The sequence below is a fragment of the Periophthalmus magnuspinnatus genome, chromosome 16, assembly GCF_009829125.3.
Source record: "Periophthalmus magnuspinnatus isolate fPerMag1 chromosome 16, fPerMag1.2.pri, whole genome shotgun sequence".
NCBI classification, from domain to species: domain Eukaryota; kingdom Metazoa; phylum Chordata; class Actinopteri; order Gobiiformes; family Gobiidae; genus Periophthalmus; species Periophthalmus magnuspinnatus.
Genome location: NC_047141.1, coordinates 25,012,629 through 25,033,210, shown reverse-complemented (window position 1 = coordinate 25,033,210; position 20,582 = coordinate 25,012,629). Strand labels below are relative to the sequence as shown.

At 39.2% G+C, this 20,582-nt stretch overlaps 4 protein-coding genes across 4 annotated transcripts; all 4 read right to left on the bottom strand.

Moving 5' to 3' along the window:
• Positions 1-1,391: 1,391 nt before the first annotated feature.
• hoxa10b (homeobox A10b) lies at positions 1,392-3,550 on the bottom strand. Its single transcript, XM_033981238.2, has 2 exons — positions 2,767-3,550; positions 1,392-1,989 (listed from the first exon to the last, which is right to left on the bottom strand). The coding sequence occupies exons 1-2, from the start codon at positions 3,524-3,526 to the stop codon at positions 1,715-1,717; spliced, it is 1,035 nt and encodes a 344-aa protein (XP_033837129.1). The 5' UTR covers positions 3,527-3,550; the 3' UTR covers positions 1,392-1,714.
• A 2,860-nt stretch (positions 3,551-6,410) lies between these two features.
• On the bottom strand, positions 6,411-8,333 carry hoxa11b (homeobox A11b). The gene is made up of 2 exons (XM_033981262.2): positions 7,519-8,333; positions 6,411-6,700 (listed from the first exon to the last, which is right to left on the bottom strand). Exons 1-2 carry the CDS (start codon positions 8,117-8,119, stop codon positions 6,468-6,470), a joined length of 834 nt encoding a protein of 277 aa, XP_033837153.1. The 5' UTR covers positions 8,120-8,333; the 3' UTR covers positions 6,411-6,467.
• Positions 8,334-11,352: 3,019 nt separating this feature from the next.
• Positions 11,353-12,812, bottom strand: hoxa13b (homeobox A13b). The gene is made up of 2 exons (XM_033981520.2): positions 12,161-12,812; positions 11,353-11,953 (listed from the first exon to the last, which is right to left on the bottom strand). Exons 1-2 carry the CDS (start codon positions 12,777-12,779, stop codon positions 11,715-11,717), a joined length of 858 nt encoding a protein of 285 aa, XP_033837411.1. The 5' UTR covers positions 12,780-12,812; the 3' UTR covers positions 11,353-11,714.
• A 1,410-nt stretch (positions 12,813-14,222) lies between these two features.
• On the bottom strand, positions 14,223-20,151 carry hibadhb (3-hydroxyisobutyrate dehydrogenase b). Its single transcript, XM_033981361.2, has 8 exons — positions 20,046-20,151; positions 19,477-19,637; positions 19,268-19,377; positions 18,610-18,731; positions 16,252-16,385; positions 16,088-16,164; positions 15,858-16,014; positions 14,223-15,350 (listed from the first exon to the last, which is right to left on the bottom strand). Exons 1-8 carry the CDS (start codon positions 20,113-20,115, stop codon positions 15,192-15,194), a joined length of 990 nt encoding a protein of 329 aa, XP_033837252.1. The 5' UTR covers positions 20,116-20,151; the 3' UTR covers positions 14,223-15,191.
• Positions 20,152-20,582: the final 431 nt, after the last annotated feature.

The window sequence follows — 20,582 nt, the reverse complement described above, 5'->3', positions numbered from 1 at the left end:
TCAGCCTGCTGCTCAACTAAATGGCCACCATTTTCCCCACCGTATTTTAATAGCAAATCCCCGCGTATATTTACTGGGGAATGTTTCTTTTTATAAGCAATAAACGTTATGATTTTCTGTCAAAAAACATCTTATGTTTACGTTAAATAAAATGTGATTTGTTTGTTAAACTATTAGACTAGCAATACAATATAAACCTAAAATTTGATTATTTATTTAGCCAACTAAATCAACGCCATTCATTTTATAGGCATATTCTAAATGGCTTTCTACTGCTTGTTAATGCTTGTATAATAAAGATTACGAGATAGAAATATGCGTTTCAGTCAGTTTTAAGTCCATCTGTGGGCAGACCGTTGTGCTTTGAAGACACGTCGAAAACGGAAAGTGGGCTCAAGTTATTTGGGTGCAATATAACCATGCGTTTTATCACGGGCAATTGGGTTGTTTTTCTTCGGGTTACAACCTGGCTGTCCAAAGCTAAATATCTGCAATAAAGCTAAACCATTGTTTCCTTTCTTTTGGCGCAAGACAGACACATCCGGCATTTCCTGCGGCGACGCAATTGGCAAGCTGCAATGATCATAACCGAGGCCTTGTCTGCGCTTTTGCTATGCATTCTAGTTCTTCTGTCTCTCCACGCACACTACGTAAACTGGCTAGGTAAAGCCTGGATTATTTGGATAAATCAAATACTAAAAGAAAAAAAAGGCAGTAATCCACCAAGGATCTATCCCAAGCGTGAATTAGGCTGTTTTACGCACGGATATTACGCACGGATCTGTGACACGTCTAAGGGCTATTTTATTATTTTATTGCCTAATTGACAGGGGACCATCTTTTGCATTGCGTCGAGTTTAACTGAGGCAATCAAGGCAGTTTCGTGTTGTGGGTGAAATTATTTAGCCCAACAACATGAGACTACCTAAACCACTCAACAGCCCGCTCTTCTTCTTTGGGACGCTTCTGTGGCCGAGGCTCGCAGTAAATGTAGCCAGTTTTATGGATAGACCAATTAGGCATTTAACAATTATCTGTCAAATCAAGAAAGTAGAAAATGTAACCCACATGTGACCGCAACATAGGCCCTTTTAAACGTTTCCTTTTTATTTAAATAAATATCAATTAGAGGTAAAACAAACAAAATTAATAAATATATATGTATATATAGAGAAATATATCAACATTAATACAAAAAATTAAAAAATATTAAAAACTAAATAAAAATATAAATAAAATAAAGTTTTATTCGCTAATTGAAATTGCGCCATGCGTTTCCACGTTTTACATTAGCGCAAAATGTGGATGAGAACCATGCACCGGACAAATAGTCTGTATAAATATATTTTTCGGAAGGCTCAGAAAATGAAATAAACGTGCAATAGCAGTGATATTTATTTTTTATTTGTTTAACCATCAGAAATGTGCAAATGATCAGCAGACATCTCGGGCTCTTCATTATGGGCTAAAAGCTGTCACAAGAAGAAGTCCAATGTGTACTTAAGTGTAGTTACTCGAAGTTCAACATGCAGTTTGTAGAATATACATATGTACAACATGTCTAAGCAGCTGTGGTCACATTCTTAAAAACACAACATTTACGCGATTTATAAATACACCACATATAGAAACAAAATGAACAGTTTCAAAAGAGCAACAATCAATAAGTTAGCATTAAGGTCCATATTCACATTTGGCGGGACGCACACACGTCTCACGAGAAGCTGAAGTTAGTGGACAGCTCTCGGATTCTGTTCTCGCGGCTCATTTTTTTCAGTTTCATTCTTCTGTTTTGGAACCAGATTTTGACTTGCCTGTCGGTGAGGTGTACGCTCCGGCTGATCTCCAAACGACGCTCTCTAGTCAAGTACATGTTGAAGAGGAACTCCTTCTCCAGCTCGAGCGTCTGGTGCTTGGTGTAGGGGCAGCGCTTTTTGCGGCCGCTCTTTGCTGTGAGCCAGTTCGCAGTGCTCTCCGTTTTATCATCTCCTGTAATAAAAACATTATAGATTAGTTGATATTTTAGACAACAGGTGAAGACAACCCAATCATCTAGACAAAACCAGATTTGCCTGTTCAATGCAGTAACCATACCCTGACACAAATATTGGAACAGGCCTATATTAACATTTACATTGAATATAGACTTTATATAGCTAATGCACAATACAAATGCAAACCATCTGTTCAATAAAATACACAGGAACATTACATATGTACATTTGGCCATTGACCTCTAGATAACCTTCAAATGGTTTCTCTCACTTCCACACAAACACTCGCCAAATTAACACACAGTTCATTTGGATTTAAACATATTTGTCCTTTACATTGCAGACAGCTGCAGCCAACACTGCACGGTCAGTATTAAGACTAATGCGCGCTGTGTCATCAGCGACAACTATCAACAAAAGATAAAGAAAACATAAAGGCTATATTTCAAACATTTTCCAGTTGCACAGTGAAAGAACTAAACTTAGACTTAAACGTGAACATTTGCAAAAGGTTTCTTTGAGAATTAGGTTTGAGGTCATAGTCCATGCTTGGTTAGCTATTTATTTATAGCTCATTGTTATTTGTTATTGTTATTATTATTATTATTCATTACCAGGTATATTTATGTGTGTAATATGAAATCTATTGCATTGCATATGCCATACGTTTAGCCCTAGAAAAGCACAAGGCCATAGACATCCATTCTTTTCTCTTTTTTTCTAATAACGTTTCAGATTAGTCATCGCATGCTTTTAGCTCAGTTCTGTTCACCTTTCGAGGGTTTTTCTGGGCTCTCCGCGGTGCTCTCATTGGGTTCCGGAGAGGATGAGACGTCTGAGGACGGGCGACTATCTTCATCTCTGTCCGGCACACAAGGCGCCTCCTCGTGGCTCCCTTCTCCCACGCGCTCTGTGGAGGCAGCATGCTGCGGCTGGGATACGCTCTGCGCCTCCAAACGGGCGACTCTCTCCGGGCTGCAGTGGTTCAGTCCTGACTGGGTATCGTGGTATACTCTGGAGGACGTGTACGATGACTGGGACAAGCGGAAGTAGCCCGGCACTGGCACGGTACTGCCCCCTGAGTAGGAGATGTCATCTACCGTCGCTGCTTTGGGACATTTATCAGGCTCATAAAGGCAGTACGCGCTTTCTTCTTTAATGCTCGCTGAGAATGAACACGGGGTCATATGTTGCACGCCGTGGGGCTGCTGCTGCTCCACTCGACACGAACGAGACTGTTCCAGCCACGTTTCCATCCCCTGAACATATGGCGCAGACGCGGGGATGTGGGCGCTCGGGTCGCTGCGCTTAGCGATCCCCGGGAAGCAGGAGCCAGACCCGGACAGTCCATACGAGTACTCCGTCGCTGGTGGTAGATACACGCCGTTACTTTGGTAATAGGTGCCAGACTCGCTTCTCGCGTTGATTAAGGAATCCACAAAAAAGGGGTTTGCAGCCTGATTGTTGGGGCATGTCATCGTCGTTGTGGGATAATTTGACGGCGGGTGAAGAAAACCCTTCCTGGCTGACATTTCTTGTGCAAAACATTGCTGAATAATTACTGATACTCACGCTTCTCACTGTAGCGTGCAGCCAATTAAAACACCAGGCGACTACTGGCTCCACCCACCCCCCTCTGTCATAGATTAGCCAATGTTTTAGGCTAAGTAAAAGAAGCCTAAACTGCGAGAGAGACATTGTGTAAAATGTTAAAACATCTCTTGGATTCAGGACGTCAGTGAGCCAGCACTTCATTGTACGTTTAAAAGAAGCCATCTTTGACAAGTCAGTTGTTGAAAGCTGTCCCCAGCAATTATGTCCAATGCATAGTTTTATGAGCACTTTTACGGCACTGTAAAACGTAGGTTCTTGAGGTGCCTCTGAGCAGTGCATGGGTGCATCAAACACTCTAAGCCTCATGAACATATTTAACTATATTCTACTATATATTCTTGCTAATATTTATTCAGTAATCGCCTCTAGTCTCCTTTTCCCTTAACATCGTGGTATATGCACAAAGTGCTGAATTTGACCACTGCCTGGACAATTGGTGCACCTGAGTAAAATTATAATCACACACTCACAACAATAATAAAGTATGAGCGCTGTTTTGGTCCGGTTGCTGTTGCTGTTTTTGTTGTTGTTGTTATTGTTGTTGTTGTGATCCATTACGAAAACACATATCAGTTTATGTTCTTTTACCTGAAAATGTCTCAAAGATGGCGCTGAATTGCATTGTCCAAATCAAGCCAAATACCCTGGATAATTTAAATAAATTATATATAATATAAAAAAATTATGCAACTTTATTGGTGTCTCAATGTATTGGTGGCGTTAAATAAAAATGTTTCACTTTGATTTCCGTCCTAAAACCAGTAACTACTCCTTAAAGTAGAATAATATGCATAGATTATATTTTCAGAAGATTTTGCAATTTTACTTTGTTTGTTATATGCAATCACGCACACAGGTAAGACCCAAAGAAAGTGATATCATTAAAATACAAAAATAGGCCTAAAGCAAAATGGCATATGTTCCTCTGATAGTCATCCGGTATGAGCTAATTTCGCTCGATATACCTACACATTTTATATTATCATTTTGTGTGTAATGCGATACGACATTGTATGTTGTATGTATGTATTTATTTTAAATATTTAAAATACAATGTCGTAGAAATTTCAATTTTAGACATAGGTTTCATCAATTACGCAAAAAAGAAAAAAAAAAGAAATGCATTCAAGTATCAATTTTTTGTTAAAAAAAAATAAAAAGAAATAAATTAGGCACAAGCTTATTTAATTAAGAGTAATTAGAATTTCAGAAACATTTACTTAAAATTGTATTGACAGAAATATTTTGGCACGTGCGTAACGCCGTGCGTAAAATACATTTTCCTGTGTCAGAGGTTGTATGGTTTCTATGTGGTTTAACATAAATCTAGTGCATAATCAAAACATGGGACATAGGCTACATTTCGTGCGAAAAGTCAAAGATAATGATAAAAGTTTGTGAGCCTCAAAGCAACACCGAAATACATAGCGTATAATTTGGAATATAAGATGTTACAGGGCGCGTGACTCACAGGTCTATGGAAACGTCAAACGTCAAAATTATGTTACTTTGCTCTGTTTACTCGATGTAGTTTTGTCACGAACTCATTTATGTTAAGCCATAAAACTATGGCATTTAATGTCTTAATGTGGAGTCAGGGGTATTATAAGAGTTTAGTGCTGTTTAAAGCCCCTGAGGCTTCACCTACCTGGAAAAAGAAGAATTCTGGTTGTCCACAGACTTTGAGTAAGAACTTCTTTTATATTTCAATTCACGGTAATGACATTGATCTGATCAGCGCCACCAAGTGGACACAACTCTACGGCCCTTCACGGATAAGGCAAAACATATTCCGAGCGTATAGTGATATAGACTTCTACAGCAAATGACGAGAGAAAAGCCGGAGTACAAGTTTTGAATCCTTCCCAGCCGTTGTTTTTCAGCCTCTTGGTCACAGTTAATAACCTTGGTCCCAGACGCTTTATTGCACTGCTCTCCAAATGCTCCAGACGACTTCGCGTTTTATGGCCAGGTTACTGGAGCAACTGGGAGGATGTGCTGCAATCAAAGCGGAATTCTTAGGGTCTTCACACTGGACAGGATGCTCAGGACAAGGGAGAAGAAAGCCCCATTTGAGATCTGTTTTGGGAAGCTGATAGCAGCTAATGATACCACTATTGTACCCAGTGTTAACTGGACTTCCACTTGCAGCTTGACGCACCAGATGAATTAAGATAACCTTTCCACATCATGAATACAGGAGAAAATGTCAAATAAAATATCAGTGATCACTCTTTGGGTTGTAACTCAATCAAATAATTACACCATATAATATTAAAACTGAACTAAGTCTTTGTTGTGGATATCTTGTAGTATAACTTATACAACTTCTGGCTCACGTTTCGACATGTGGGAATAAAAACTATTAGAGTTACACATATCATGTATTTGATACGTGACACGCGTGCTGCTGACACAAAGAGCGAAAGCTTGTTTCACACTTGTCATTTCTCAAGTTATTTTAGACAAATATCGCTTAAGCCAAGCAGTGAGATTTATATTCGGATTTTGTATTTAGGGATCCATTGGATTTCATTCTGGTGTGGTTCTTAAAACACACTTTGAAGAAGAAAACAGACCAGCAAATGTAAATAATCGCAAATGTATTTGTTTATATAATATTAACAATAGGCAGAAAAACCTCACACCAAATAACACAACAATAGTTTAGGCTACTTATTCGAATAATAATAATAATAATAATAATAATAATAATAATAATAATAATAATAATAATAATAATAATAATAATAATAATAATAATAATAATGCGTAAAAGGTAATCATAATAATAATAGCAGTGATATTATATCCAGGTAAACGGTTATGCGCTGTCAGCAGTGTCCTTGTCAGCTGAGTTCATAGCAGAGGGTTCGTGGTGTAATACTGTAAACGGTCTCTGTTCAGCTTCTTCTCTTTCATCCTGCGATTTTGGAACCAGATCTTCACCTGGCGGTCCGTCAGGTTGAGCATTCGCGAAAGCTGCATGCGCTTTTCCTTGTTGATATAAACACTGAAGAAAAACTCTCTCTCCAGTTCCCTGATCTGATACTTGGAATAAGGACATCTCTTTTTGCGCGTCTTGTGGCCACCTAAACAGCACATAAATAGTTATTGCAAAAATGTAAATATTTGTTCTATCATTGTGTATACAAATACATAAGCTTTTATGGTGCTTCAGTTGTGTCGCCTTTGGAGTTCAAGTCCTTCCCCCCCATCTGATTTGAGGCCTGCACATTTTGTAAACATAAACTGAACTTGGGATAAGTTGCTTTAATGCATCGAATGTCGGAAGTTGTGAAACTGTATAAAAACCCATAAAATGGATTTTAGGGGGTGATTTGAACGCGGAAAAGACTGGAGTATTGTGTCTCTGGTTGTGCGTTTTGGGTTTCATTCTGGCATAAGGAGTCGTTGTTCTTGTGTGAGAGAATGTCCTTCACGGGAATTTGTTGTGGTATTAAATCCCCGCCAATACATTCTGTAAATATTTGTCTTATGTAAGACTCAGGATTTAAAGCAGAGTCCTGAGTCAGAGTAACAACTGGCCTCAGTCAAAATAAGCTATGAACAATTTAAAGAGTTGAATTCAATCGATTTACACAAACTAATACACTGTTTTTAAATTTAATTTGATGATGCTTAATTGCCCCATTAATGAGCCCACGCAATATGAAGTTTAAAAGCTAGTAAAGTATAGCGAGAGGGAATAGTAGAAATCAAGTTGGAAACATTGGATATACACTTCACGGCCAATTTCATTCTCAAGCACGTGATCTTGTCGTTTATGGCAAAGTTTTTGTTGCAGGCAAAATGTGCAGGGCCTCCATAAACCATGGGCTTATAAAACAGCATATAAAAGCTTTAAGAGCAACGCGCAGAATTCTTTGCCTGTGGAGAAAATACTGACCGCTGCCTTTGCTTTGCTTGTCGTCGCTTTGACCGGACACAGACCGTGGACTGTCCGCTGATGTCTCGGAGCCAATGGCTGAAGCGGGGCTTGTGGCTTTTGCTCGCTGTTGGTCTCTGTCTACGTTTCCTTGAGCTGTAGCTGCTGCGCCTGGTGTATTGTGCGTTGTGCTTGTGTTCTCCTGCCCGTATGCCGTCTCAAAGAATTGGTCGAAAGCTTGTGGCAAGACCCCATTCCTCCCCACACTCGCGTAAAATCCAGGCGTAGGGTTGGAGTTGACACCGGGGCCGCTTTTAACCAAGAGTTCTGTCCCCCGTGACACAGAACTTGTCCAGCCGTCTCTATGGACCGTGTCCTCCGCGTAACAGTGAGACAGGCCGCCCCTGCTGTGGTGCCACTTGCTGTGTGCGTCAATGCCATAGTCCCTGAACGCAACATCTCGCACGGACGGGACCTGTGGCAATGGAGAGGACTGGTACGAGTAGGGGACTGGACAAGACGACTGACCCTGGCTCAAGTAGTGAGGAATCCCCGAGAAGTCGTAGTAAGTGCAGCTGGGAAGATACATGTTTGAGCCTGAAACACGCTCGTCAAAATCCATAGTGCACCCTTTGAAACGTCGGGATCATAATAATAATAATCCTCTCATAGCTCCTACGCGTGGTGCTGCGCCTCAGTCACTTTGAGGCAGAGCGCTGAACCCAAGTCCTTAGACGTACAAGCTGACGTGGGAATCCATCTCTATCCAGTCCTGAGGGCCAAAGCCATGTGACCACTGGCACAAGTGACAGCGAGCATACGCCTCAGTGTGTACACTACATGAGTCAATGAGTTTATAACGCTGGGCTCAAGCTGCACAAGAGGAGAAAAATGCCGAGAACTGGTGGACGGAGCAGACTTTTTCTTTCTTTTTTAACATAAAATATACACTCGTTTCACTATATTTAAAACGGCCATATGCGCACTGCCAAACAACATACAGAGAGTACAGCACACAAAGAGGAATTTTGCTCCTATATTTGTTTTCAATATCTTCTGTTTTTTATTCAAGAGCACCATCAAAGTAAACAAAAATATTTGAACGGGAATTATGATGGCGATTTTGTGCATGAGCAACTGGATAAGCTTATGCGTAAAAACATTTTTTTATTATTATTATTATTATTTTTTAGCCTACATATATTTGTGACTCGATCAAAAATAATAATATTAGACCTATCATATTGAAAAATGGAAATACCTGATTTGTCTCTGCAGTCTGGATTATTTTTGTAACCTCTCTGCATTTGAAAAGCTGCTCTGTCTAAAAATAGACTGATCGAAGGCTTAAGCGCAGTAATGTGAGTCAAGCAGCAATTTTATCAGGCGTCAACCGTGCTCTCTGAGCAGGCTGACTGCCTCCACGCATTTATTTATATTTTATAAAGGCTTAACATTGACTGTACACTATGTCGGCCACTTGTAAAATGTGCCTTAAGTAAAATAAACTTGTTGGTTGTGCGAGTGCTTAAAGGTGGAGTTAACAATAAGACGCGCGTAATGACATAACTTTGCAGTAATGACACGTGCATATACAGTGTTAACAGGCAGCTCTAGTTTAAAGACTATGGATAATAAATACTTCGGCTGTTGTTCAGCCAGAGAATGGCCCGGGCTTTGTCTGCTGCACCCGGTATAAACCTTTGGCACAGCCTTTTTCCACAACACACAGTTTATTTCGATAGCACGAGGAAACAACGAGTACATTTCAATTAGTAATTTATTTAAATAGTATTAAAATATACACCAAAATAGCCCAAAATAAACACAATAAAACACAACCAAAAATTAAACAAAGATACTGTGTTTACAACTTGATTTTCCGGTTAAAGTTGTGCGTTTAAGCGTTTAATCTTATTTAGATCTTAGGGAAAGAGGTTTATTTAAAACTTTAAAGCTGAACTTTCCAACGTTGGATTCATTGAAAAGCAGAAATAAATATATTTTATTTATTTTGTGTTTGTCTGCAACAACTTCAACCATGTTGAACAGACCCTCTTTTAAGTTACACCTCAAGTCCCATAGAATTACTAAATAACGAAAAGCTTAAGCTTTACACAATGACTGAACACAACAATATATTTGTTCATGGTTTTCAACTTTCTGTACATGATATTTATATAAAAAAGAGGAAAAAAAAGAAAAAAAAAAGAAAAAACAAACAAACAAAAAAAACAAACAAAAAAAAAACAACCCAAAAAACAATATATTGTTTGTAATTGTTAATTGATATGGCAACGTTGCTAGATTTTTATCACTCTGGAAACCATGGAAGGGCTTCATCAAAGACATTTATTTAATTTAGCCTGTTTAATCAACAAAAGGTTCCGACAAAGTTTTGAGGAAAAAGAATTAACGTCCTTACCTTGAGCCTAATAAACCCATTTGTTGTTTTTTTTTTTTTTTGGTTGGGTTTTTTTAATGTTTTTTTTTTGTTTTTTGTTTTTTTTGTTTTAAACATAGAAATGTTAAAATTGCCAAAGCAGACAAAACAGCACTTGAACGCCTAGAGTGCCAAGGTTAAGAAGCTGGAGGAAGACTGCAAGGGGCGGGGCCTGCTTGCACCTTGGGGGGTCTCCGGAAGTGTATGGTTTCACTAAGAGCTAAAACATCCGCGCGTGAAGACTGGTCTATATCTGTGGGTCGAATGTGCTGTACACATCTTAAGGGGGATAGTGGCTTTGGGCATGTGACCTAAATGTACGATGAGATAAAGTTAAAGCCGCACTCAGTTGTGTCGTTTTAACGTGTGTATTTCTATTTGCTTTCTTTGACAGATCCTACTTTCCACTGTATTTGTCCAACACAAAATAGCATGTAAAGGAATTAATAATAACAACGACAACAACAACAACAACAACAACAACAATAATAATAATAATAATAATAATAATAATAATAATAATAATAATAATAATAATAATAGTAGTAGTAGTAGTAGTAGTAGTAGTAGTAGTAGTAGTAGTAGCTCTAAGCAATTTGATAACAATACTACAGGTCTATTACTAGACTAAACCGTCACAGCAAACTTCTCAGCATGTCCCTGCAGCCTTTCGTCTGCCTGTACTGTACTAACACGGGTTTGCCGCCAGATGGCGACACAGCTCTCTTTCAGAAACACTGCAGGACGGGATGTTCGCGAGGCCCGTGGCCTAACAGCATTCTTAATCTACAGTAGATGCTATTCATGAGTATCACAATGATAAAAATAGGACTGATGTCATAACAATTAACAATTTAAAACTAAATATTATAGGCTATATTTTGAAAGGTCAAAAGTCCTAAAAATGCCACATATAGGGCCAATCAGGAAGCTGAAACCATGAGTACAAAATAAATAGGCAACTCCGATTGAAAGGCTCAAATGAAAGTTAAAAAGATAAATGTTTACAGTGTCAGAACATTTATTGCAAACTGCTGGTTTATTTTAGAGTCAGACAAAAATTTTAGGCCAAACTATGTCATATTTACACGTTTTAACATTTGAACATATTGCCAGTTTATAAACAAAATATACAAAAAAGGAATATAGAACTATGTGCTTAAATGCGGTTCGTCTGTTGTTCACGACAATGTCTCCATCCAAGGAAAAAGGAGTAAGTTCTAGCCTGATGTTTAATCCATAATACCACAATAATCCAAGAGTGTGCGTTATTAGTTGACACACATCGCAATTTGATGTCAGCTTTACTCTTTGCGATATTTTATTAGGTTTTATTTTGGTGGCAATTTTTAGAAAATTACTACAGAATAATGAATAATGAATTCTTGCTCTGATTTTGCTCGCGTGCTTGCCATGCATGGCCTGTGAAAAGTTCCAAAAACAAAATATAATGTGCACAAAAGTCAAAACCCTGTGCGTGTTTTTAAGGGCTACTTTGGGGATGTAAAGTCGCTCTGCACTGGGGGTCTCCGGTGTCCAGGCTTCACTCTAATAGTTTGCTCAGTCCTGCATAATGAGAACATGCATCCCTCGCAGAATGGCCTTTGGTCAAACTGTTGCAGCCCATTTCCGTCCAGTGTCAACAGGCCGCAGAGACTGGTTCCAATTAAAGCAGGAAGGAAACGCGAGGGTCAAACGGAGCCGCAGCGACGTTAAGTGTTCTTTCTAAATAAATTAGTCAAACAGTTTTTGATAAACTTGCACCCGTGCAGAGCTAACCAGAGCTCTTGAACTTATTAACAACTTTCTTTTCCTTCACTCGCCTATTTTGAAACCAGATCGTCACCTGTCTCTCTGTCAGGTTTGTCTGCGCGGATATCCTCCTCCGTTTATCTTTGGTGATGAATTTATTGGTGGCGTACTCCCTTTCAAGTTCTTTGAGCTGCACTTTAGTGTAGGGCACACGCTTCTTCCTCCCGCGACGCAAGGAACTGTCCCCTCCAGGAACACTGTCTGCGCACAAACACAACTATCAAATGCTTTTATTTAAACATTTTATTCCAATAAAAATAGACAGCATTACATGCCCATTTAGACTTTGTGTGAGCAAGTTGATTTATAACTTTTTTCTTTAACTTCACAGGCTACTACAGATGTAATGTAATCATTGGATATTATACTTGATATGAATCTAGAATGATCTGCACTAAATGGGCATACCTTGCAGAGAGGGCTTCCACAACGTGTTTGCTTGAGGTTGCTCCTTGGCGCTGTAAACTTGACCACTCCAACTGTTTGTGATGGCCCAAGGCTGGTACGTCTCCATTGGCAGCAGAGGCTCATGTCTGGGCTCTGATGGCGCACTGAGTGCGGGCACCACTGGCACATCCAGGTAGCTGGGTTGGTAAGGAGTCGAGGAGTATCCCTGATAAAAGAACTCTTTGGCCCGAGTTGAGAAGTCATCCCCGGACAAGGGAGAGTCCACGTATTTGTCCGCATATGCAGAGGCCTGGGTCTTTACGCTACCGTGGGACATTCGACACGGGTAATAACTGCTGCCAAAGTATCCATAAGGCAAAGAGGCGTTGTGAGAGCTCTGGGTGGCTGAGCAGGGACTGCACTGCTTCCCAGGCTCACCCATGCCAGACACTGGCACGTCGCTCGTGTAGGTGCTGGGAGCCAAAGAAGTTGGATGCGCTAACAGATTCCTGCATTGACTTGCAGTAAAGTTGCCTCCAGGGAAAGTTTCCATATTTTTGCTTCTGTCATCCAGGGCGCTGTCGTAAAGAAACATCACCGGGTCAATCCAGTGTGAATGTAGCAGCACAGATGCGGTCATAGCATGCCCTACATCCAGACAAGCAACTCTTTTTCAAAATCTCCCGAATGAGCGCAGACAGGACTCGGACAGAGTGTCGATAGCAGCACGCCTGAGAGTGGAGAGATCGCAAGGTTATTGGCCCAAGTCAGACACGTGATATGCAAAGGAGATGATAAAGGTCTAGGAAGAAAATTGTAGGCTACTAGCCTATAGATCATGTGCAAACAAAATGCTTTCTGTTGTACATTGGGGCATGCTCCCAAAAAATACTGACAGAATATATTTAGGCTATTGTTGTTGTTTTATCTACATGTTTATTGTTATGCCAAATGGAACTTCTTGTGCCACTTCTCCAAAGTGTTTAATCATGTTACTTTAAAACATATAGCCATATGCTCAGCTATTTAACACAAATAACTTGAAAAACTTTGATAGATGAAATATAGTGATATATGTTGCTTATTGTGCTTTTCATTAGGCCACAGGTATCCACGCATAATTAATGCCTATAAGCATTACCATGCCTTTGAATTTTTCAACATGAAGCTGGAGAATATATTGATTTATTTATTTCAAATGATTTATACAATGCCAATGAACAAATTCTTTTAATCTTGTACAGTTTGGTCACATAACTAGGCCTATACAGCAAGCACATTTCTTTGCACTGTGTGAAAATGTGAATGTGTGAAAAAATATCCCCAAAGTCCTAATAAGCCACACTGTGCGTCCCGTGGCACGGCCACGTCTGAAGGTCAAGGTCAAGTGTAGTCACAGTTCGGACAGTGACTCTTCACGGACACACGCGAACACAAGAGATTTTAGAGTCTGGGCGAACACGTCCAGCGCGCGTGCCATTGTCATGTTTAGGCCTACTCAACCATATTTTTAATTATTTGTTCTTTTCACACGTCCATATTATGACCTCTCTTTTATAGGAACATTTGTATTTGCACAATTAAAAAAGGAAACTTTGAAAAGTTCCTTGGGAAAAAACCCGACAAACAGTAATATTGCTCATCGTGGCCCAGAGATTCTATTTTAAATCCTGTTGTAATGCTCAGTCAGTGGAAACAGTCCAAGCGCTCTAAACTTGAGCGTCTCTTTATTTTAATAGAGCTTTCTCACCTTTTGAGGCTGTAAATCTTTATGGGCCAAATTCATGGCTTGCAGTAAGCGTTGCTCACACAATATCTGTAAAACAATCAGCCTACTGACATGTTCTTCAGACCCAAGCATAGTAAGACATTAGCCAACTTCTCAATAATACTTCGTCTCGTTTTTGGTTGTGAATTGTCTCAATTCTCAACTTCGTTGGCAGGAGGTGAAGGGAATGAGCGCCGCTGCATCTTAATTTGGACCGCATCATTTTACAGATAAACCTAATTACAAAACTTAAATAAAGCAAAGACAAAAATAATAATACAAAAATAATAAAATAAAAATGGGCAAGAGTCTCTTATCTTAAATTTGCCTTTATTTTATTGGTCACATAAATGCATAGAGGCTATGCGTAATTGCGTAGTCTACATGGCTAAATGTGCAAACCAAACCCAAAGGCGCAAAGCCATTTTTTAACCTCTAGTGTGTCCATATGATTAAAGATGAACATTACAGAGCGCTTTCTTAAATTGTTACATTTTACCAAAAGCGAAAAGCTGTACAACTTGTTGGGACGGCCTGTCGACTGTCTGTGCGTCTCACGGCAGCTCGCCGGAGGCCGGACACCAAAGCGCAGCACTGTTTGCAGAAGCCATCAGGCAGATGACAACAGACTCTTAGCCTACAGTGCTTAATGGACTTTTTATGGCTTTGTCTTGTGATCGCATGACCCGTGGCACCTTGGCCCCTCAGTGGCTCTTGGTGAACTTGATCAGAAACATGCTGCTTCTTCCAAGTCTAAGGCAGAGACTAAACAGGACAAAATAAAAGAAAACACAGCCGACAGTTTTTTTTTTTTTCTGGGATTAAATCTTAATTTACAAATTAAAATGAAACTGCAAGCCTGAACATGATATATATAATTAAACATTAAATGAATGTGTATTGGATAATTAAGTTTGCAAAAGATTTATTTATTCATTTTCTATGAAGAAGAATAAACACTTTTCATTTCAAAGTAACATTCCTAGAGACATTGGAGTGAGTCAAAAGAGGAAGAATCAAAATAACCTGATAAATATATGGACATCACAATGACACAGACAGAACCCAGTTAATTGCAAGAAAGATACTCAGCACACTTATTTGCATTTTTTTTTGTCTTCTGGTTCTTCCTAAAATGCTCCAAATACCCAATATTTGTCCTGCACTGTCGACAAAGGAGTGTTGAATTTTAAAGGTCATTTCACCAAAAACATGACTTTGAGTCCTTGAGCCCGGCTACATGTGCCCTGGGCCTGGTTAGGCTTTGGACGGCGCAGAGTCCCCTTACTGGCCCTCTTCCTCACGCAGGAACTGAAACACTGAGGAAAAGTCTTTACTGGCATAGCCACGTGCACACATCATACGGTAGATCTGATGAGCCAGAGAGCCCAGAGGCACCGGAGTCCTTGTGTTTGTGGCTGTGTTCTGAGCCAGTCCCAGATCCTGAAGGAAAACAAAAGCAGACAATATAACAAAAAGTATATAACAATATATACATATATAATATTATATTAAAAACAGTTTGCTGGAATAAAGACCAAATAATAATAATAATAAAAAATAAAAATAAAAAAAACTTTAAAAAAAACCTTTTTTTTTTTAAAAAAAAAGGTGCAATGTAACTTTTCTGGTGGAAGGTTCGCCACCTGCTCCTCTCTATGGATGTTAATCCTTTAACTGGTATGCTCTGCAGAAAAGCATTAAATTCATCCATCGTCTATCGCTAGCAGGTGACATTACCACGCAATATTACAGGTCAGAGCTGTGGTAAAAATTTACAATTTTTTATGGTATTTCTGGGCACCAAAAATAATTTAATACATGCATTTAAGAGATGTTTAATGCCATAATGCGGAACATTCCATGCAATTCAATAAAGTTCTCAGAAAAGTTTCATAATGTACACTTTTTTCCATATATAGTGTACATTTGATTTCTGTTACTCCAAACCTTAGCCATGAGCTGGGTGCCAAAGCCGCCCTGATAGTTGTTTCCAGATGGGACGCCCTCCATAACTCCAGGCACAGGGTTGTACGTGTCACTCGACCAGCAACGGCCTGAACTCATGTTGAGGATCTTAGCCAAAAGTTTGGGATCGAGACCAAGTCTGGAAGTAAAAACAGAGCACCCAACTTTGTCATTTCCTAAAATCAAACATGAAATAATATTTATTTCTGTACCTGATTCCAAGATTCATAGTTTCTGATGTACCAATCATTCCAATGGCCAAAAGCATATTGTTACATATTTTTGCTGCCTATAGAAAAAATGCATTGAAGCGATGTTAATAAGCAAGCGTATAGTCCATTCTCTTCATGTGTTGAAGTCTACCATTTGGTCATACCTGTCCAGTCCCAACCTGACCACAGTATACCACGTTAGCTCCCATGCAGCTGAGCAACTCCTTGGCAGCAGTAAATTCTTCTTCAGCTCCTCCTACCATAAAAGTCAACTTCCCCGAACTGGCAGCTCCCACACCTGGAAATGTATGTTAATTACAATCCCACACAGGAGGCAAGAAACTGGAATGAGTAAAGCTTAAATTTGGAATCTTTGCTTTTCTTAAATTATTCCAGTTTACAAATGTCCAAAAAAGGTAATACAACAGACCAGACAAAGAAAAAGAAAGGTCTAAAAAGGGGGAAAGAATATATGGGGGAAAAAAAATAAAACACAAAAAGACCCCCCAAACAAATCAGTGACAACTACTACACTGCTCAAAAATGAAAAATGAGTACAGAATTAAAACAATAATAATAAGACTTACTTGAACGGAGCTGAAACATTACAATTCCAATTTATGTTTCAGGCAGATTGGTAATATACCAAATTGTATTTCTTGGAATCTTGTGACAAAGTACCACATTTGAGGACGATTAAGAAGGAATTGGTCTCAGGCATGAGCAGTGGAATCAGTCCTCTGGTGCTGATATGAGATTCACGGAACCACAGTTACATTCTGAACTTTTGTTTTCCAACACCTACACTTCTAAAAATTAAGATGTGCAATATATTAAATTTTAAGAAACTAAAGCAGTGTTCACATTTGACCATATATTGCAATGCTGGCACTCTTGGCAGCCTGGACAAGAATTCTGAATAATGGAATGATTTTGAAGCAAGGAAATTCTTAGATTTGTACAGGAAATTGCATCTGTTTCACAAACTTTTACAGAAGTACTTAATAAATACTGGCCCCATTTGAATCTAGTAACACTTGTGGCATAGTTGGGGTTAACCGATGTGGTAAACATGCTGCATGTTGCTTGTGTCCGAATACTGTGTGGTTCTCAGTGGAGCCCCAGCCCTCTGCTCCCTCCCTGGCTCCACCCCTGTTCTCCAGCTTCAGTGGCACTGTCCTTGAGCTGCAGTCTCACAGTGTGGACTGTAGACAGACTGTGCCGCAGACAACAGTAAATCCTAAAAGTTTTTTTTTTTCCCCAGACTCATGTTTCATGGAGGCCCCGGGGAAGACCCAGGACAAGCTTGAGGGACTATGTCTCTCGGCTGGCCTGGGAACGCCTTGGGGTCCCACCGGAGGAGCTGGAGGACGTGTCCGGGGTGAGGGACGTCTGGGAGTCCCTGCTTAGACTGCTGCCCCCGTGACCCGGCCCCGGATAAGTGGAAGAAAATGGAAATGGATGTTTCATGTTGTTTCTATAAGAATTCAACTGAAATGTGGAGAGAAATTACTTACTGCAATTCTTCAAACTTATCTGTTCATCAGCTGTTTATGCTTATAATTCCATGAATAAGAGTCAGATTGACCCAAAATAAAGAAAAAAAGTTATGTAATGCAGAACATCCATTTGTATCCCAATCCATTTTCAGAGTCTAGGGGTACGCAGTGGCTGGTACTTGTCCACCTGTGGTGCGTTTTTAGCTTTTGCCTATACTGCCCATGTCACCAGGTCTGAGATTTTGTGGTCAGCTTTTGTCACTTGCCTAAATTACAACCAGTCAGAGTGTCTTGTTAAAAGAGCAATGAGCTGAATGGAAACTGAATATTTATGATGACAAATTACAACAACAACAACTGGAATATATCAAAAAAGCAGCTGCTTTTATGACCCAGATGTGTGTTGAATTTTAACCCTGGTGCACTGAGAGTGTAAGAGATTAGCACACCTATTTATTTCAGAAGGACAAAGACATCTAAAAAATCTATAGGTACTCTTAATAAAACTATAGCCTAAAATAATGAATATTGCAGTGATCAACATTGTCCTTGCATCTTCTTTCCCATGCCAATGTCTATACCAAGCTTTTCAATGTTTGACAAGTAGGTTCCATTTTCGGATTTAGTGAACTACTAATCTACAGCATTCTGTTAAATTATGACAGGCCAAGAGTCAAAAGTAACTTGCAGTCATGTTGGAAAAGCAAATAGCAATAATTAATCTGAGTTGTTTGAACACACAGGCAAGTTCAAGGTGAAGTGCCATGCATTGCTCTACAATGGCAAAATATTGTAAAACAAGTCAATGACACTTGAAATTGACTTGAGAACAGTTCACAATGTGCAGTAATACGAAGTATTAGTATTAATTAGTATTTAGATTTTAAGTAATACATCGTTCATAACAAAACCCTTGTATTTTGACAAAATCGCATTGTGTGCATTTGGACTTAACAGACTTCTTGTACTCCTCATAAAGGCCTGCATATGGCTTTTTTGTAAATAAAAACAAAAAAAGAAAACCTCCAGACACTGGTGCATCCATGAAGACAGCCCCCATCTTTTCTGCTGCTGCTGCCATCTCTTTTGAAACTGATGGGTCAATGGTGCTGGAGTCTATGAGCAAGGAGCCCTTCTTCACTTTTCTACAAAATAACAGACAGGTTACCACCTAAATTAATCTTTTAGTTTTAGATCTATAATAATTCATAAAAAGGAGGGCTGCACAATTATTATTAATGATACAATTTTAATTGTTGCTATTATGCTATGAATTGTTATTACCATTTACCATTTTCCTGCTGTTCTTGAACTGTGCGGTGCAATACTGGAATTTCCCCACTGTGGGACTAATAAAGGCATATCTTATCTTATCTTATGAAGTCACAAAGGCTGCAACTTTTAGGCAAAAATGTTTTCTGCAAGCAACAAAATATCCAATCTTCTTACGAACAAACTTGCCTCATTTCCATAAACCTTTTCTGCAAAGCATGTAACTCTTGTATTAGTTTAACTTTTATACCCATTTCATTTTTTTTCTTTCAAATGTTAATGACTCTAGATGTTTATTTAATGTGCACTGTTTTAATTGCAATTGTAAAACTTTTCAGAAAGCACAATTAGTTTTGGTATAAAATTGTGCAGCCCTACTGCTTGGGGAATGCCAAAAGGAGGCATGTACTTAAGAATCCCATTGGGTCCAGTGTACACATCTATGACATTTGGACTAGAGGGAAGCATTGTGATAATACGGTCAGCCTTGTCTGCTACTTCAGCAGGATTATCCACAATCTGAGAAACAAATCAGATTAAATAGGGGCAAGTTATATTGTAATAAATGTATTACATGCATTGCAATTAAATCTAAATATACACAGGTAGCTAACATACCTGTGCACCCAGCTCTTGCACTTCTTTGCAAGACTCTGGAAATACATCTGTAGCAATAACTGGGTATCCATGTTTCAGCAGATTCTTTGCCATGGGATTTCCCATGTTTCCCAGACCAACAAAGCCCACTTGTGTCTTGGAGGCCATGGACCTGGTAGATGCTAAACAAAGTACAGATGATAAAACAGGATACAAATAACATAAAAAAGACCATAATGAACATAACACAACATGCATTTCCATTTAGGGGAGAATTTGGTTGCTCATAAACAAATAAGAGGTAGCACTTTCAGATTTCTTTGATTAATCATTTAAACTGTCACCAAGGAAGCATAAGACAAGTAACACAATGTTCTACTGGAAAAAAACAGCCAAATCTACACAATAATCAGATGGAGCAATACAACCATTGAGAGCTATCACTCCAAACTTCTCCTCAGTCAGTAGCCTGCCAGCAATAGCAAACCTGTTTTTTACTAACACAGAGAACCTTAATTCATATAACCTTAACGCAGGATGCATCATGGGTTATGCTACTTTCAGGATAAATCATTAGTTTCGCGTCTTACCAAATGCAAATGTAACATGTTTGGAGCAGCCTCCGACCAAATACCGAGAGCTTCTCAACACAGCGGCCATGCTTCTTTTCCTTGACCTTATACACGACGCAGGGCTACGTAAGTAAATGACAGGCGTTTCATCCAATCAAGTATTTAGACTCACAGCGACCTGCCTTCTGTCCCAGCAAATGAGACAGGGGGGTGGTGCCTTTTCGGTTCAGAGAAAAAGTATACAAATCCAAAACTCCCAAACTAAAGGAGACTCAGGATAAGAGCTGGAATAGTGAGTAGGCTTATTTTTACTGTGTGATAGGATGGCTTTGCTACCTAAAGAGATATGCGAAATTCACATTAAAGATAACCCAAAGTCGATTAAGTATTTATTGTTATACAACAGAAATGAATAAATTGCCTATACGAATCATATTACCCAGGCATTACATTATATTTTTAACAGGTTTTAACAGATTGAGCTGAATGCGCCTTGCTTAGATCTGATTTAGACAAACTACATTTGCTCCAGATTTGAGACGATCTTATTTCAAA

Excerpts from the sequence above, each read along its gene's own strand:
- hoxa10b (XM_033981238.2), bottom strand. The coding sequence starts at position 3,526 with ATGTCAGCCAGGAAGGGTTTTCTTCACCCGCCGTCAAATTATCCCACA. Across the intron at positions 1,990-2,766 it reads CCCAGAAAAACCCTCGAAAG|GAGATGATAAAACGGAGAGC; the intron begins GTGAACAGAACT and ends TTTTTATTACAG.
- hoxa11b (XM_033981262.2), bottom strand. The coding sequence starts at position 8,119 with ATGGATTTTGACGAGCGTGTTTCAGGCTCAAACATGTATCTTCCCAGC. Across the intron at positions 6,701-7,518 it reads CAAGCAAAGCAAAGGCAGCG|GTGGCCACAAGACGCGCAAA; the intron begins GTCAGTATTTTC and ends TGTGCTGTTTAG.
- hoxa13b (XM_033981520.2), bottom strand. The coding sequence starts at position 12,779 with ATGACCGCATCTGTGCTGCTACATTCACACTGGATTGACCCGGTGATG. Across the intron at positions 11,954-12,160 it reads GTGGAAGCCCTCTCTGCAAG|ACAGTGTTCCTGGAGGGGAC; the intron begins GTATGCCCATTT and ends GTTTGTGCGCAG.
- hibadhb (XM_033981361.2), bottom strand. The coding sequence starts at position 20,115 with ATGGCCGCTGTGTTGAGAAGCTCTCGGTATTTGGTCGGAGGCTGCTCC. Across the intron at positions 19,378-19,476 it reads TGCAAGAGCTGGGTGCACAG|ATTGTGGATAATCCTGCTGA; the intron begins GTATGTTAGCTA and ends TTTGTTTCTCAG. Across the intron at positions 16,015-16,087 it reads ACTATGAATCTTGGAATCAG|ACTTGGTCTCGATCCCAAAC; the intron begins GTACAGAAATAA and ends TTTTACTTCCAG.